The 15,905-nt window shown below is 42.4% G+C and overlaps 1 protein-coding gene across 1 annotated transcript in view; it reads right to left on the bottom strand.

The window, feature by feature from the left end:
* Positions 1 to 8,539, bottom strand: part of LOC306963051 (A disintegrin and metalloproteinase with thrombospondin motifs 2-like) — a 118,322-nt gene extending 109,783 nt beyond the window's left edge. Inside the window, exons 1-2 of the mRNA XM_079556490.1 lie at positions 8,185 to 8,539; positions 6,579 to 7,000 (exon numbers count right to left, since the gene is read on the bottom strand). Coding sequence (XP_079412616.1) covers positions 6,579 to 7,000; positions 8,185 to 8,272 — 510 coding nt within the window. The 5' untranslated portion in view covers positions 8,273 to 8,539. The remainder of the gene's footprint in view (positions 1 to 6,578; positions 7,001 to 8,184) is intronic.
* Between the last annotated feature and the right edge of the window lie 7,366 nt (positions 8,540 to 15,905).

The following is a 15,905-nucleotide window of genomic DNA, read 5'->3' as shown; positions in this document are numbered from 1 at the left end:
TTTTTTTTTTTCTGGCATTGCAATTCAATTTGCCATTCATGTTTAAAATCAAGATTCAGTTCAAAGTTGACATGAAAAAGACATCTAGGAACATCTGAGCGAGGATTGAAATATGAACTGCAAAACTAACAGAATCACATCTTATATGTTTGTTAACAACAAGCTTAGCCGGTTTAAACATAAGAAGACTCCATGAAGACGCTGTTTATGACTCATATTGTACTGTAATTTCTAAATAATTTGGAGTCTTTGCAAAAGCCATAAGACATTCCTTGCATCCAGTAAGCAGGTGATTAGTGGAGTAGACGCACTATTGTGAGACCTTCAGGTCAGTTTTATTAAGCAGGGTTACCTTCAAGCCACAGAAAACTGTCACAGCTTTAGCATCTCTGCTCACTGTAGGTGCTAAAATAAGACTGCTGCCTCCCCACTGTGCACTAATAACACACATGAACACACTGATGCTCAGAGACACACAACTACAGCATACAACAACGCGCTGCACCTGCCACTGTCACTGCCTTATTATTCCAGCAGTAAAAACACCTGCACGTGTAAAATATTGTCACTGTCTTACATTTTAGCATTGACAGCGGGTAACACCCTCGACACCACTTTCTGATCAGCGCTGGGAGCAGCAGCTAAAAACAGACAAAGGCTCTCGCAAAAGAACCACTGTCTCTGCCGAGTCTGTGGGTGTTGGGAGCCAAAAGCTGTCTGCCACATTCTTCCTCTTTCTCTGTCATTTTCTTGACTCTTTTAATACCATCATTAGGTGAGCTCTCCTACTTCCTGCCGCCGCTGCTGGCCATGAAACATGAGACAGAGAATGAGATAAAGGCCAAGAGGTGCAGACAATAGCAGAAGTGGCTTTGTAGCGCATAGCGAGATGCGAATGGTGTGAAAACTTTTCTCATATTTGGATAGCCTGCGATCACTACATTCTTTCAGATGGAGGGCGGGGCCTATGGATGGGTGTTGGTCACATGACCTTTTTCCTGTCAGCACGGCACAAATTGTTAACACAGTATTTGTCGCAATATCCGTTTTGAAAATCACTGAGGTCTTCCCTCTGACTGAGATTTACACATTCTTTCCAAACACAGGGAGATGGGAATGTTTTAAAGCAGTACTAAGTAACTCTTGCCCCTAGAGGCCACAAGCGCCACTGCAGGTGTCGTAGCATGTTTTTTACTCATTAATTGTCCGTGAGAGTAAATACTAGGCTGATAGAAAAGACAAAGGGAGAGAGGGATATTGTACATCCAAATACACAATGGAGATTATTTTCTTACTGTTTAAACATACTGTTTAAGTGGTGCTAGCCCGCAGTTAGCTTTGCCCGCTTCTTCTTCGTGATCCTATTAGCGTGTATCGGGGCCTCCGATCCGTAGGCAGCGAAGTTGCAATTGTGGTTTTCTGGCCAGAGACACCAGGGGGAGATGAAAGACGCCCCAATCATCTCATTAACACAAAGGATTTATTAAGGTAAACAAGTTACTTATTAGAACTGCTTTAAATTTAACATTACAGTAGAAATCTGAAATTTTAGTAGATACAGGCAAACATTGTCCATAAAGTGAGCATTAAGAAAACAATCTACAAAAAAGTAGAGGTAAATACATGTAACATTGTATTCTCTAAATACGTTTGTGTGAATGATAAATGATACATTAGTTTATAATCATGGAATGTGCCAATAATCCCAGATAACTGAGCCTATTTGACGACAAAATCCTGTGCTCTATATTAAAAAATAGAGTTGTTAGAATGCAATCTAATCTCTTCCTGGGGCTGTGCAGGTGTGGCCACATGTGTCTCTTTACGTGGCCCAGGTGTGGCTGCAGCTGTTTTTGGCCCAAAACGCGAGATGACAGGAAACGGAGCCCCTGCGTGTTATAGTCCGCTCTCTTCTCATCTGTGTCCTGACTGAGACCCATGTGACCCTGTGTTCCCACGGTAACCTGAGGCCGCCCACCATTTGCCAAAACGAATTATTTTGGGAGCTGCGCTAAATTACCAAACTGGAAGCCTCCCAGTGAGCGCTGACTGTGTGTGTGTGTGTGTGTGTGTGTGTGTGTGTGTGTGTGTGTGTGTGTGTTTGTGTGTGTGTGTGTGTGTGTGTTTGTGTGTGTGTGTGTGTGTGTGTGTGTGTGTGTGTGTGTGTGTGCGGGTGTCTGTGTGTGTGTGTGTGTGTGTGTGTGTGCGTGCGTGCGTGCGTGTGTTCTTGTACTTACAACTTTGTGAGGACCAGTTTCAGTTTTTAACCAACAGAGTGAGGACATTTTTGTAAAGTGAGGACATTTTGGGTGGTCCTCACTTGTTTGAAGGACTGTTTGAGGGTCAGGATGTGGTTTTAGGGTTAGGGTTAGAATTGGGTTTTGGCTACGTTTAGGGTTAGGATTAATGTTAGGGTTCGGGGCCTTGACCTTAGGGTTAGGGTCTGGGTAATACATTATGCCTATGAGTGTCCTCACTAAGAAAGAAGTACAAGATTGCGTGTGTGTGTGTGTGTGTGTGTGACTGGGCTACAACACCAGCGCCTGCGTGGCAATTACTTTAATTATGATGATTAATCAACATTATTCCCCTTGTACTGATTATTTAAACATTATGCTTTCATCAATAAATCCACTTATTCAGAGCCAAAACATTCAAACTTAACTTGCATACCATTAAATTAAATTATCTCCCGGTTTTAAACAACGGCGTTTATAGCCCTCTATCAAACCTTCAGCTTTATTTCAAGGCCAATAATTTTGTTCATTCTGAGCAGCTGTGAAACATTTTATTTCATCTTTAACATTCTTTTATGAGGGCAGGCTGCAGAGTTTTTTGGGGGAAAAATAGGGCGGTAAATATAAGAAACACAAAAGAGATATTATTGAATATTAGGATGACAATATTATTGTGATATTTTACACACATTAGGTTTTTCATCAAATTCTGTCAAAACAGGATGAAAAATTAATAAAAATGAGGGCCAAAACTTTGTTAAAAATCCTTTCTTTTTCTTTTTACAGTTCTTCACTTGACTGTTCAGAGTACGTGCCCACTACGAGAGGAAATGCTGCTTACATGGCACATTCCTCCTTTCCCCAAAACAAACCCAAACGCACCTGACCTCACACCTACACCACCACAAACACAGCCCCGTCTCCACATCCCTCAGACAGCTTTATATATGTTTGACCTGGACACTTTCGACATTTACAGCATGTTCTTCCAGTAAAAGCGATGCAACACACACAAGAAATTTTTCATAAAGCCATTCTCAACACTAACTATGTAACGTGTCTTTGCAGGAAAAGCCTTTGCATCGTCTAAATGTAGAAGAAGAATGACCAGCATCAGTCCCAGGCCGAGTGGAGCCTTTCTAGGATATTTCTAGTTGCACCCAACAAATTGTGATCCAATTTTGATCCACTGTGCAGCCCTAATTTGTGTTGTTCTCCCGTTATTTTTTTGGAGTTTGTTGAAGAGTGTCCCCTTGCAGCCGAAGAGCACCAAACAATTAGAAGCAGCTGTGTTAAGATTTCATGTTGTACCAAGCACCAAGCACAAAGTTCTCCTCGCTGTGCTGGGCCTCGCTTCTCCCCAGCTGCCACAGAGCTAACCAGCTGATCCCAGCGTCTTTTACACAAATCCAATTCCCTGCAAAGGTCATTTATCCACACCAAGAGATTTCCCTACTCCCCTGTGCACTCTCCTCCCTCTCCTCCTTTCTATTTATTATGGCCATTTGTTCTTCCCAACATCTACTCCCTGTGCCCTTTTCACTACACTACACTGACTTTTTTTTTTTTTTTTTTACAACAGCATTTTAGACTTTTTTTCTTTACTTTAACCCTATAAAGTGTATTTTGCTGCCCTGTCGCTCAGAGCTAGACAGAGGTTGCTAGTTGTGGCGAGACGATGATACTGAAGTTATTCTGCACATTTACCGCAATCAAATCCAAATTGCAATTTCAGTGGTTGCAAATCTAAAGGCTGCGTTTGTCTTAAGCAGTGCATTGTGATTTGCAAACCACAGAGTACTCGGATTATGTATAAAACCTGCAAACCCCGTAGCTCACACATTTACGCAGTCTCTATGCATGTTCTGAAATGTATGTGGTAACAGTTAACAGTTATCATATTTCATATTCATAAGTTATTCTACTGGGCCTAGTCAATCTACATAGTGAACTGAATCTTCACTTTAAAACATGAATTGCAGATCTAATCATAATGTACTATATATATATTACTATATATACACTTTCTCTTAAAAGTTTGGGGTCACTTAAAATGTCCTTATTTTTGAAAGAAAAGCACTGCCTTTTTCAATGAGGACAACATTAAATGAATCATAAATACAGTCTAGACATTGATAATGTTGTGAATGCCTATTCTAGCTGGAAACGGGTGATTTTTAATGGAATACTTACACATGTGCAGAGGCGCATTTCTAGCTCCATCGCTCCAGTGCTCTAATGGTACAATGTGTTAGCTAATCGTAGGCCTGTCACGATAACAAAATTTGAAGTTCGATTATATTGAGGCAGGAAAGTATCGCGATAGACGATATTATTGAGGACCCCTCGGCACTGAAACTAAAGGGAAATCTCAGTATTCTCTTGTTCTAAAAGTCCTTATTAACATATCTTTAATAACACACGAGCAAACTCAATGAAGCACAATGTACGTCTGTGCAATTGTTCAAATATAAAAAAAAGACTGGATAAAGAATTAGGAAAAAATGTAAATAAATGTACTGACAATATATATTGAACCCAAAAATGTTACGTTTATCTGTCATTTATGGAATGATTAATAGGTATAATAATTATTGTGACAGGCTGAGCTAATTGTGTTCATGGGTAATTGATGATTACAAAACCCTTGTGCAATTATGCTAGCACTGCTGAAAACTGCTGAATAGAGAAGCTATAGAACTGGCCTGGGTGACCCCAATCTTTTGACCCATAGGGTATATGAACATTTTTTAAAAACACAAAAATATTTTCAGTAATTTATATCCCAATTTTATTTTATTTCTTAGCATGTTTTGAACTCAAAACTAGCTTTTCATTTAACATGTGTGCGTGTTGGTCTGTTCCATAATTGACTATCTCAGCGTGTGCATTGAAACCAAACTATATTTACCTTTATTCATCCAGGAAAGTCCCACTGGGATTCACAATCTTTTTCTCAGGGGATTCCTGGTCCCAGAGAGGACCCTATTATACATGTTTTAGTGGCCGGGAAACTGGAGCACCGAGGGGAAACCTATGCAGACACAGACTGAGCCCACACGGCCCGGAATCGAAAGCAGAATCTTCCTGTTGTGAGTGGAAAGCGCTAACCTCTGTACCAATGTGCTGCCTATTATTGACGACTACAAAGCGAATGTGACTTTGGTCAAACTTTTTCTGAAGTTTTGAAACAAATCATGGTGAAAAGTGCTTCATCCACAGGCAGGTGCAGGTTTCAGGTTTGCAGCAGCACAACCACTTGGTATTCAGTTCTTTGCTATTTAGAGAATTAAAATACAATGTATTTTTTCAACTAGCAATGTGTATGATTTATCAAGCTCTGGAAACACACTGGCAGAGTAGTTTACATTTCTGCAAACCACCACTGCTCACTTTCCCCACACTACAGTTAAGATTACCCCACATATTGGTTGGTCATTTAGTTTCGGTCAAACACTGTATTTGCGGTGTTTGGAATATTGACAATGAAAATAGAAGCAGCCCCATATTGCTATACGGCTCCGTCAGTTGAGATGACCAGTGTCTTCAGGCTGACTGAGCACAGCCCTGACGCCTCTGGCTGGTGTCAGCCTAAGTGGGCATGTCAGGCCTGTGCTGTGCTGGCTCCCTGCCTGCTCTCTCAGCTGCTCCCTCAGTCCCCAGCGTCCTCAATCCTAAACGGATCCAGTTGCTGCTACTCAGCTCCAGCGGTGGGCCAATCTGGCTGACTAATGAACACAGTCCCTAATAGAGGAACTCCTTCTCCAATGTCATAGACTGCATGTTAGTTTGAATGATATTTGCTGTCTGTCTTGTAACTTGTCCCTTTCACTTCATCTCTGTTTTAGCATGTTCTCCTCACAGCAGTTCTCGTCAAGATCCTTCACACAGTCTCACTTCTCTTTATTCTCGACAGCCATTCACCAACTGTTTGCAATTTCTCTTGCTTTCTCTCGATTCATTATGTCTGCTCTATTAACAGCATTTACAATTCAAGCTGCAACTGTCGTGCAATCATCCAACCATATTTTACTGTAGCACACAGTACAAACCACTTGAGTTCCCATTGTAAAGGCATTTACTGTCAGTGCAGTAACAAATTGACTACATAAATTCACTAGGTAGATGTTCCTTCGATGAGCTCTTTCACTTTTATTTCATATTTAAAGTTACTACAGACAGCAGACCAAGAAGAGGCCTTGGTGTGAAAGTCAAAATGCAGAATATGAATAGAATAGACCCCAATCAACAAACATGTGAGCCGCTCCTCTCTTTTATGACTACAGCCACGAACCGACTCGACTCAAAACTGATTAGAAGTGCATGTCAGCGGTCACTCACCAGTCCATCACAGTTGCTGATGGCCACAGTGGCGCCGGGTGTGTCGGTGACGTCCCCCACGTACAGGCACTCGTCTTGCAGTGCCTCTGTGTGCCGAATGCTGTCGCTGTCATCGTGCCACTCCATCTTGGCTCCGGGGGCCACCAGCCTGGTGTTGTGGCGCAGGCGCAGGTGGAACTCCCGGCCGAAGACGGTGACATTGTAGTAAAGCTTTTCTTGTTGTGCGGCGGACTCCTGGTCTTCCTCTTCGTTTGGTCCTTCCCACTCATAATTGCCTGCTCGTACCTCCCTCCTCCAGCGCCTACGGGGCTGCCCTCCTGCCAGGTGCTCAGCTGACACGGCATGAGACAGGAAGCGGCCTTCTGCATCCACACTCATGGGCCTCACCAGTCCATACTCCCCCAGGACGTGCTGCAGGGAGTCTGGGGACAGCACAGGCAGGACAGGGAGCAGGTTAAGGGGAGAATGAAATGGCACACAAGAGTACAACATAATGATGGCTACATATGAAGAAATTGCAGAAACCACATGTTACAGAAAGGAAAACCATCATTTATAAACAGTGAAGTTAAAGGATGGAGCAAAACATAAGGAGTGGATTGGAATGTCAGACATTGTGTGGAATTGTTTCATGCTTAACCCATGTTTCCACATTCCACACCATGAAACAAATACTTGAACTCTGGGCAAGAATAACCTTTACACACATATGCACATTCAGCCCCACCCAGGATCCCAGAGGCGACCCTGGTGCTGGCTTCTGCGGCGCACTGCGCGTTTGGAAACGGCAGCCTCAGCAGAGCGCGCTGCGCTCCTGACACCTTCTGTGCCCTTCCTCCGTCAACAGGAAAGCCAGCACAGGATCAAGGCGCTAATTGCGGCTTTCTCACGCTGTTTTCTCGCTGTGAGCTCGAGAGAAAATATTCCTTTAGAAGATTATGTCTATAGCTCACAATGGTAAAACTCCCAGGGCAACTTATCCAAATAAATTCCGCTGTAAATTTTACTCTCTTAAACACCTTTCATTTAAATTCTTTGACATAAACACCACGCAATTGCATGTTTAATATGGGGAATGTTCACGTGTCACTGTGTGACAACACAGACGCATCATTTGGAGGCGACCTGAGATGTGCACCTCGCGCCCACACACTGCAAAGCCACTTAACGGAGTCACAAGAGCCCAGAGGTGTCCAGGTGCCCTTGGACCGCGCGCATTATTCCGTCCCGATTAAAACTGAAGTTTGTTTAGTAATAAACAAGATCTTCGTTTTGTGTTACTCTGTGTCGCCGGAGTGATTGGATAATAGTGTGATCAATATGCTGACATCCGACTCAAGCGTCCAGTGACAGATCGATATCTGCGACAGATAATGTCAGCCTACTTCCCCGCAAAATCTGACAGGAAGAGGCGGCGCACCTCGTGTCTTTGACACTCAAAACACACTGAAACAGCCCAGAAAAGTCTCTTTAACAACATCAGAGTAGGAGGAGGACATAGAAGTTGTGCAGCACAAATGCCAGGCAGTGTTTTTCCATGCAATAGAGACTCGCAGATAGGGAGTGAGATAACGAGAAGAACGTAAACAGTGAGCACGTTTCTTACCAACGCTACTGGCGATGTAAAGGCCGCTGGTGCGCAGCAGAAAGGCCGGTAGAAGAATTAGGACTGTAAATCCAGGCGAGAGACCCATGGCAGCTCCGAACTGCGCAGGTGAGAGAGTGGGACTCCGGGCTCCAGTGTGGTGAAGTTCCCCGCCTGGCGCGACCAGCCACGCCACGACAGCAACAGCACAGCAGCCCGCAACTAGACTGCCAAGTGCACGGGGAGCGACGGAGCTCTCCTCCCCTCGCTCTCTCTCCGTCTCACTCTGTGGCTGAGAGTCTTCCTCTCCTCCTCCCGGTGCTCTCTCTCCTCCCTTAGACACTTTCACTCAACTCTAGCCCCTGAGCCCGCGCCTCTCTCGCCCCCATCCTCTGACAAGTGTATTTCGCACCAACTGCCGCTGCCTGGAGGTGAAACATTATGCAGGCATGAGTGACTGACAGGCACACTGAAAGCCTGTTAATTCGTAAAAAAAACGCAGTCAAATCAAACAGCAAGCCCTAATTTCCCGCGCCATGTGGTTTTTAGACTCATTTTACTTCAGCAACTTCGGATGCATCCCGTCCAGCAAAGTGTCCCGGAGTTGAATGAGTTGCAGCGCCCCGTGTGGAATATAGAGGAAAGTGCGCGCAGCTCTCGAAGGCCCAAGAGTCTAATTTGGAGATGAGAAACGGACGGTATTTCCAGCCCAAACCTGCAGTGCCCACGTTTAGCACATAATTTAACTCACTGACCACTAGAGCCACATTATCTGTGACACAAAAGATGTGAGCCTACAGATATACTGTAATAAATGATGGTCGAAGGCCACGCTTCAGTGTTTGAAATAAAAATGAGCAACACACCAAACACTGACATGAGATGTTACATTTATTTTAGAAATTGAACTCACTATTTTAAGCACATAAACACCAGGAAACGTAGGAGTCGGGAAAATAAGACATCACTATTCTGTTTATTATAAAAGTAAGTCTAACAATTTTGACCAAGCTGTCTTAATGTTTTATTTGTCTACATAGAGCTCACGCCGATATTACTTTTGTTTTTGAAGGGACATATTTGAGTGAATAATTTCTCACTATTTTTTCAGGTTATACATTTTCATTCATCGTAAACATTGGAGAAGTGTCCAGAGCTGAAGGTATAGACCAGTGTAAGGATTTCACGGCTAAGAAAAGATTAAGGTGAAACAAGTTGAAGTCTCCACAGTCATACAGTAACATGAGGCATGTGCAGGTAAACCCAGAAGGCCTCAAACACCACAACAGACACTTTTATCGTCTCGGAGCCCTTGTGAGAAATGGGCTATAGTGACAAAATGCAGGCATCACATGATAAACTTGGTTAAGGATTTTCTTTGAGAGAGAAGTGAATTTTGTTTTGGAGATTTTGTCTGAGAGGGGAGAAAAGGGATTTCCTCAAAAAATACTAAAAGTAAAACAGACACTTTGTCACAGTACACCCTCATGCATTTAACAGTTTTTGATATTATATATTCATTCTTGACCTGTCCTGGGGAACACACAAAATTTGTTTTGTGCTTTGTTGTTGCCTGGACAAATAAACCCGTCAACTATTCGACTCTACAACAATGTTCATTTTTTTAGTTTGTTGTGTATGCTTTAAGGTTGAGAGAAGAGAGAGGGTTTTTAATGATAGAGCTGCTTAAACTTTCCACTTTATTATAATAATATGTAATCGTCAGTTCAGACACACTTGGTAAATTAACGCAATGAGATGCACATTTTGTTGGTTGTTATAAACACGGCAACAAACCCCAGGCTTGTACCTTAGAGCACAGTGGAAACTAGGAAAGGTGTCAGATAAAGGTCAGAGATATAAAAAAAAAAAAAGAAAAAAAAACACAAGGGGGAAGCAGGTAAAATGTACAAAGGTGGACAGAACTGGGCCACATACGACATGCCGTGGTAATAACTGCGGGCAGTGCTCTATCAACACAAGTGATGTGGCTTCATGGCCAAATCAAATTTAGCATGAGAAATTATTCAGCACTTGGAGACAATTTGTGGCAAGTTTTTTTTTGTATGTATGCCGGGGGTGTCCCACCTTTTTAACCCGTTGAGCTACTTTTGCTTAACAGAAATGACAGAGCGCTACTTATGCCTCAAAGACAAGACAAAGTGAGCTCAGATGTTCTTCTAAAGATTTATACAAGTGAAGAATATTCTTGAATTTTCTTGCAGATTGTGTTCAACATGTTCCAGAAAAAAAAAATCATGTAAAAGCATCAAGACTGTGATACATCAAGCCTGGTGCTCCGTGGTGTACATGCATTAAAGCCAGTCCCGATGTAGACCTGGACTCTTTCAATCAAAGCATGTGGCTCTCAGTAATAGGAGTTATGGATTCTTAAAAAAACAAAACAAAAAACAGAAAAGTTTAAATATGCATATGTCAATGAATCCCATCACTCATCTCCACACTGCAGGACAAGTACATGCGAGTGTATTCAACAGACAGAGGTCATCCTGGAGCGCCACAAATCACATCCTTGTTCACCCCCACTGTCACCGAAATGCCACAGCAGTCCCCAGCCTCCGCATGTACCCAGCATACCTTAGTGCGACCAGACATGAGCGGCAGTGCCTCCTCCGCCCACTGATCCCGGAGCCTGTTTCCATGGAGATACCAAGCCCAGCACCTTCACAAGAGAAAGAAGTGCAGAGTTGGAGAGAGAGATGCGGGTGCAGACAATAATATCCCCAGCCTCAGACAAACAGACTTGTATTGGCTCTGGTTATTATAACATGTGTGTCCAAGTCTAGTGGTCAGATGTCTGGGAAAACTGAGGGAAATAAGCCCACCAGACTAATATGAAGAGTTCCCCCTTTTAACCAGTGCTTTAACTTATCGACTCATTTATTTCCACTTGCACCAAACAATAATGCCGTCCCGCAAAGATTGTGCTGTTTGTTTGGTGAAGAACATGCCATACTTGCAAACCAGTTCATAGGTTGTGGGTAGATTGTTTTTTTATTAATCAGCTGCTAATAATTCAACATTTAAAGGCACATAACCTAGACTTAGACAGACTTTATTGATCCACAATGGAAATTGCGTTGTCACCGTAGCTCAAATATTAATCTTTATATTATATCTTTATGATCTTAAAAATAATGAAGCAGAAAAGATACTTATGTATATATACACAAATATGGGAATGCAGGTACGTATTTACTTGAAATATTAGAATAGGATCACATGCACAAACTAGATGGAAAAAAAATACTAGACTAAAATAAACAAATGAAACATTGCAGTGTAAATGAACCAACGGTGGAGAATTGAAATGAAGGGCAAAGCTATCTGTCATAAAAATGTCCTTTTTATATATATATTAAAAAAAAACAATAAGACTTTTTATATCATGTTACTTTTGTAATGTCTTAAATCAGCCATTGCTCTTTGTCATCAGTCAAATGTATTTCATCATAATTTTAGGTCAATTACACCGCTTTCTAAATGAGTCACTATTATTTTGATCACGGATTCATTACAATGAATATGATTAGTTGTTGTATCTCTATAGAACTACGACTTTGATTTGTATAACCCCAGGAAAATAAACTGTTAAATGAGAAGCAGCAATAAATTGTCAGAATTATCTGGTTCACTGATATTGTCTTACTTCATTTTTTCATCTTTAAAACATTTTTTTTTAAGAGATGAAAAATTAGGACCATTAGCACTTACTAATTTAAACTACTATTTACTTACCCTTCTGGGCATATTTACTGACTTGTATAAGGCAACAATAAATATCAGGAGATTCAGATTAGCTTTAGTTTGATTATTATTGTTTCAATTATTATTGTGGCGCAGTTGGTAGAGTCGTCTCATGATCATTGAATCCCGGCTCTATAAGCGCTCTATAAGTGAATGTGTAAGTGTATATGTTTTTAGTCAGCAAAAACACTTCTGTTCACCAAATGCAGTATTATACAAAATGACCACTGTGGCCAAGCTAACAAAAGGCTATGCACTTTTACTCTGCATTAGCGGCAGTGCAGGGAGCATATGCTGTTTTGTGTCTTGCAGGGCCACCATACTCGTCTCTCTGGTGACTCCTTCTGTCCCACCAAGGTCAGGCAGCGGGCCGCCATGTGTCTGCATGAATTAGCAGGCCTCAGGAGCCTCATGGGGGGCCGGACAGGTGTGAGCTGAGTCCCCGTCATGACAGCGCATCAGGACGATCTGTGAACCCCAAACACAAAGTCACATAGCTGTTGAATAACTGGTTTAAGTAGATGCCCATTGAACACCACTCAGAGTTGACAGAAAAGTTCACTGTAAAAAACAACAATCACTATGAAGAGAGGTCGCAATCAACAAATCTCGAAATCTGCAATTAAATGATGTCCTCTTCGAATAATCTGTTCATATAAATAAATAAATAAAGCTGTTGATTGAATAAGAGACTTGAAGCGGGTCTGTAAAACAGTGTTTCAATGTTAGCATCCATTAAATGACATTAAGTTTAATCTAGACTCAAATGAAAACACAACGATTCTGGCAAACAAGCAAATTATACAACATGGGACAGTAAGCAGATTTTCCACCGATAAATAAAAAGGGTGTTGGATAAAGTGCTCGGTCCAGGTTACAGATTCCAGCATTTGACTTGAGACTGATTCAGGATCACATCTGTTTAAATGTATGCAGGAGGCTGAGCGTAGTTCACTTGAGGACAAATGGCCAGAGTGTCCCATGGCGCCAACAAATGTTCCTGAAAATACACCCCTCCTAAACTGATGAGCTGCTTCTATACAATCGAATGATGGTACTTTACCTTAAAGATAATGATCATGTCTCCTTGTGGGTTAACTGGACAATACAGCCGTGAAGACTTTCAGCGTCTGTGTCTGCATGTTGCACACACTCTTTGTTTCTACAGTAAAGTTTACAGATCTTTCACTCTCACTTTTTATTGAAGGAGATACTGTGTGGAGGCCCATGGTGCCGGCCCTTGGGTCAATAGTCAATAGTTTCTGCACACGTTCATTGGTAATGCCAATATGCCGCTGCTGGATCACCCATGGTGAGTGTGTGTGTGTGTGCTCTCAGTGCTATTGACAGTGTATGCACCATATGTTACCTAAGCCCACAGAGCACACTGACCTATTTACTCGTCTGCCTTTACCTGGTCTGATCTGCCCTCTTTCACCAGTCAGGAGGCATTAACGGGGTGCGTGACAGTGTTTCAAGACCAATCTTTCAGCGGTTTAAAGCAACACAATGTAAAATATGCTCTGTTTGAGAGTGGCTTTCTGTTGAGAATTCCTGTATGCTGTGAAGCTACGAAACATAATAACATAGAGACATGTAAATTTGTCATTTTAGTTTTCTGAAAAGCCTTCAACATGTTTTCAGCTAGAACATGCTTCACCTCTTCTTTCTTCTTTGACAATGGCAGTGGTTGTCAGTGAATACGTAAACCCAGCCTCTGAACCAATCAGAGTGAGGGGACAGGATTTTGAGCCTTGCAGTTGACCTGCATTACTACAGAGACCATCGTGAAGGGAAAAAAAAAAAAAGTCACATGAGATGGCAGAACAAATGGGCGCTCCTTTCTCCTCTCTCTCGGCGTCAGCCAGTGCCAGCGGGGACAGAGTGGGCGCTGACCTCTGAGCCTCTGTATTTAACCTGACCACAGGAAGTGCAGCTCCAGCCCAGGCATCCGCACCACTGCAGCCCTACTGTAATCATCCTGGGAAAGAATGTGACTGTGTCTGAAAGAAAGTCCTCATGTATTTCCACAGACAGTCCAACTGGTGCTGTGCCCATCACAAAAGCATAATCAGAACTATCAGAAATCATACTGGATATTTCAGGTTGGATGTAAAATATATTTTTGCTGACACTCGTGGCTTAAGCTAAAAGCAATATGAAATGCACACTGTTCTTCGTGGCTCATGGACCACACATCAAGGACCACATCATAAAATATTTGGCCTTTCCAGATGGGTGTAAACCAGTGTATGAGATTGTATTATCAGTGATTACAATGAATAAAGTCTAAAATTGCAAGTATCTTGAGTACCACCTGAATAAGCCAGTGCCACCGTTGTGCCACCGTTTGAGGACCTCTGAAATAGAGAGTAACTATATTTTATATCATTTTCATTGAATCAGTATCCTCAACGTTCCAGAGGGAAGTTTATAAAAAAAAAGTACCAGTAATTCTTTTTGTAATTAGAAGCCACTCCTTTGACTTCTCATGTAAGGCTGTTGCCATACTGTGATCTGATCCGCAAACCTTCTACACAGTTCAGTTCTTTGACGTGTTATTCAGTTGCTATGTCACAAGATCAACTAAACTGTCGGAAAGCGGTAATGCATATACAAGCAGAGCAGCAACACCAAACATGCTCATGCTCAGCTTGAAACTGACAATGCTATTTTTACAATGAGGTAAAGTGAAGCATGTGGAAGTGGATGTGATGTGTCTAAACCCAACGTTCGGCTGTTGTCAAAGCAAAGCAGAAACATCCTAAAGGAACCGAGTCAAGGCTGAGTTATGAGGCTTACAGTAAAGACCCATGTTGTATAAATGCACTTCATGTTATTTGTTTGGTTTGATGTCATTCAGCATGTTTTTAATTCAATAACTCCTTTCAATAATATTTTCAGGAGAGTGCGCATCAGGGACTCTGAAGACCACAATATCAGCCGTGTTTTCCTGGGAGCTAATTGAAACGCATGTGGCTTGCACTTGACAAAAACAGAAAAAGCACTTTTAGTGACAAAGCTGCTCACGAGGAGGGATAATCCTGGAGAGGCATGTGGAGCTTTTTAGAATGAGAAGTATGTATTGCGCCCACACGTCTGTATAGCCCGCACACACACGCGTAAACCGTGATGCATGTGATCATTTAGTGTATCTGAGGGGAGAGAGCGAGTGGGCCCAGCCGTTCAAACTGAAGTCTCTTTCTCCTCCTCAGCAGCAGCAGCAGCAGCAGCAGCAGCAGTGTGATGTGGGCTCAGGGTCAGCGCTGTCGCAGAGAGGAGCGCAGACTGAAGGCTTTCATTGACACAGCACTAATGTACAAAGGCCCAGCGTGCAATGTACCCCCAATGCAGTGTACTGTACTTGGCCAATGCTCTGCTTATTTGTCATTGACTCACACTTTCTTTGTGTGTTACGGGCGGCACGGTGCAGTGGTTAGCAGTGGTTTGATCCCTGGCCGGAGGGGGTCTCGCTGTGTGCAGTTTGCATGTTCTCCCCGTGTCTGCGTAGGTTTCCCTATACCACTAAAACATGTACAATAGGGGAGAATGAATGTAGAGTGTGAGTTGGTGATGGTGGGAGATGGCACAAATGGCAGCCTCGCTACAGCTGCCCCAACAATAGTATGTTGTGAATGAATAATGTCTACAATGTACGCTTTGAGACACTTGGTAAAGCACAATACAAGCATAAGCCATTATTATCAATATTTGTATTACTTTGACTGTGTTCTATGAAAGGCTCGATGTAATAAACAACATGATGATTACAGTGTAAATATTTGATCCGCTTAGCCTTAGTGAACTTTACATCACATTATAGGCCTTGTTTTAAGTAATATGAAATGCAGAGGTTGCCAGCTCCAACAGGGCCCCGTATTGCAAAAGTAGGCTGGGTCATTGGTATACTTTTATTTATAAGGCCAGGTCTTCTGCCCTCTTACATCTGTAACTTACCCTCACAAAGGAGCGTT

The sequence above is a fragment of the Gobius niger genome (assembly GCF_951799975.1).
Source record: "Gobius niger genome assembly, chromosome: 5".
Lineage (NCBI taxonomy): Eukaryota > Metazoa > Chordata > Actinopteri > Gobiiformes > Gobiidae > Gobius > Gobius niger.
The sequence above is the reverse complement of the archived record's forward strand: the minus strand, read 5'-3'. Positions and strand labels throughout refer to the sequence as shown.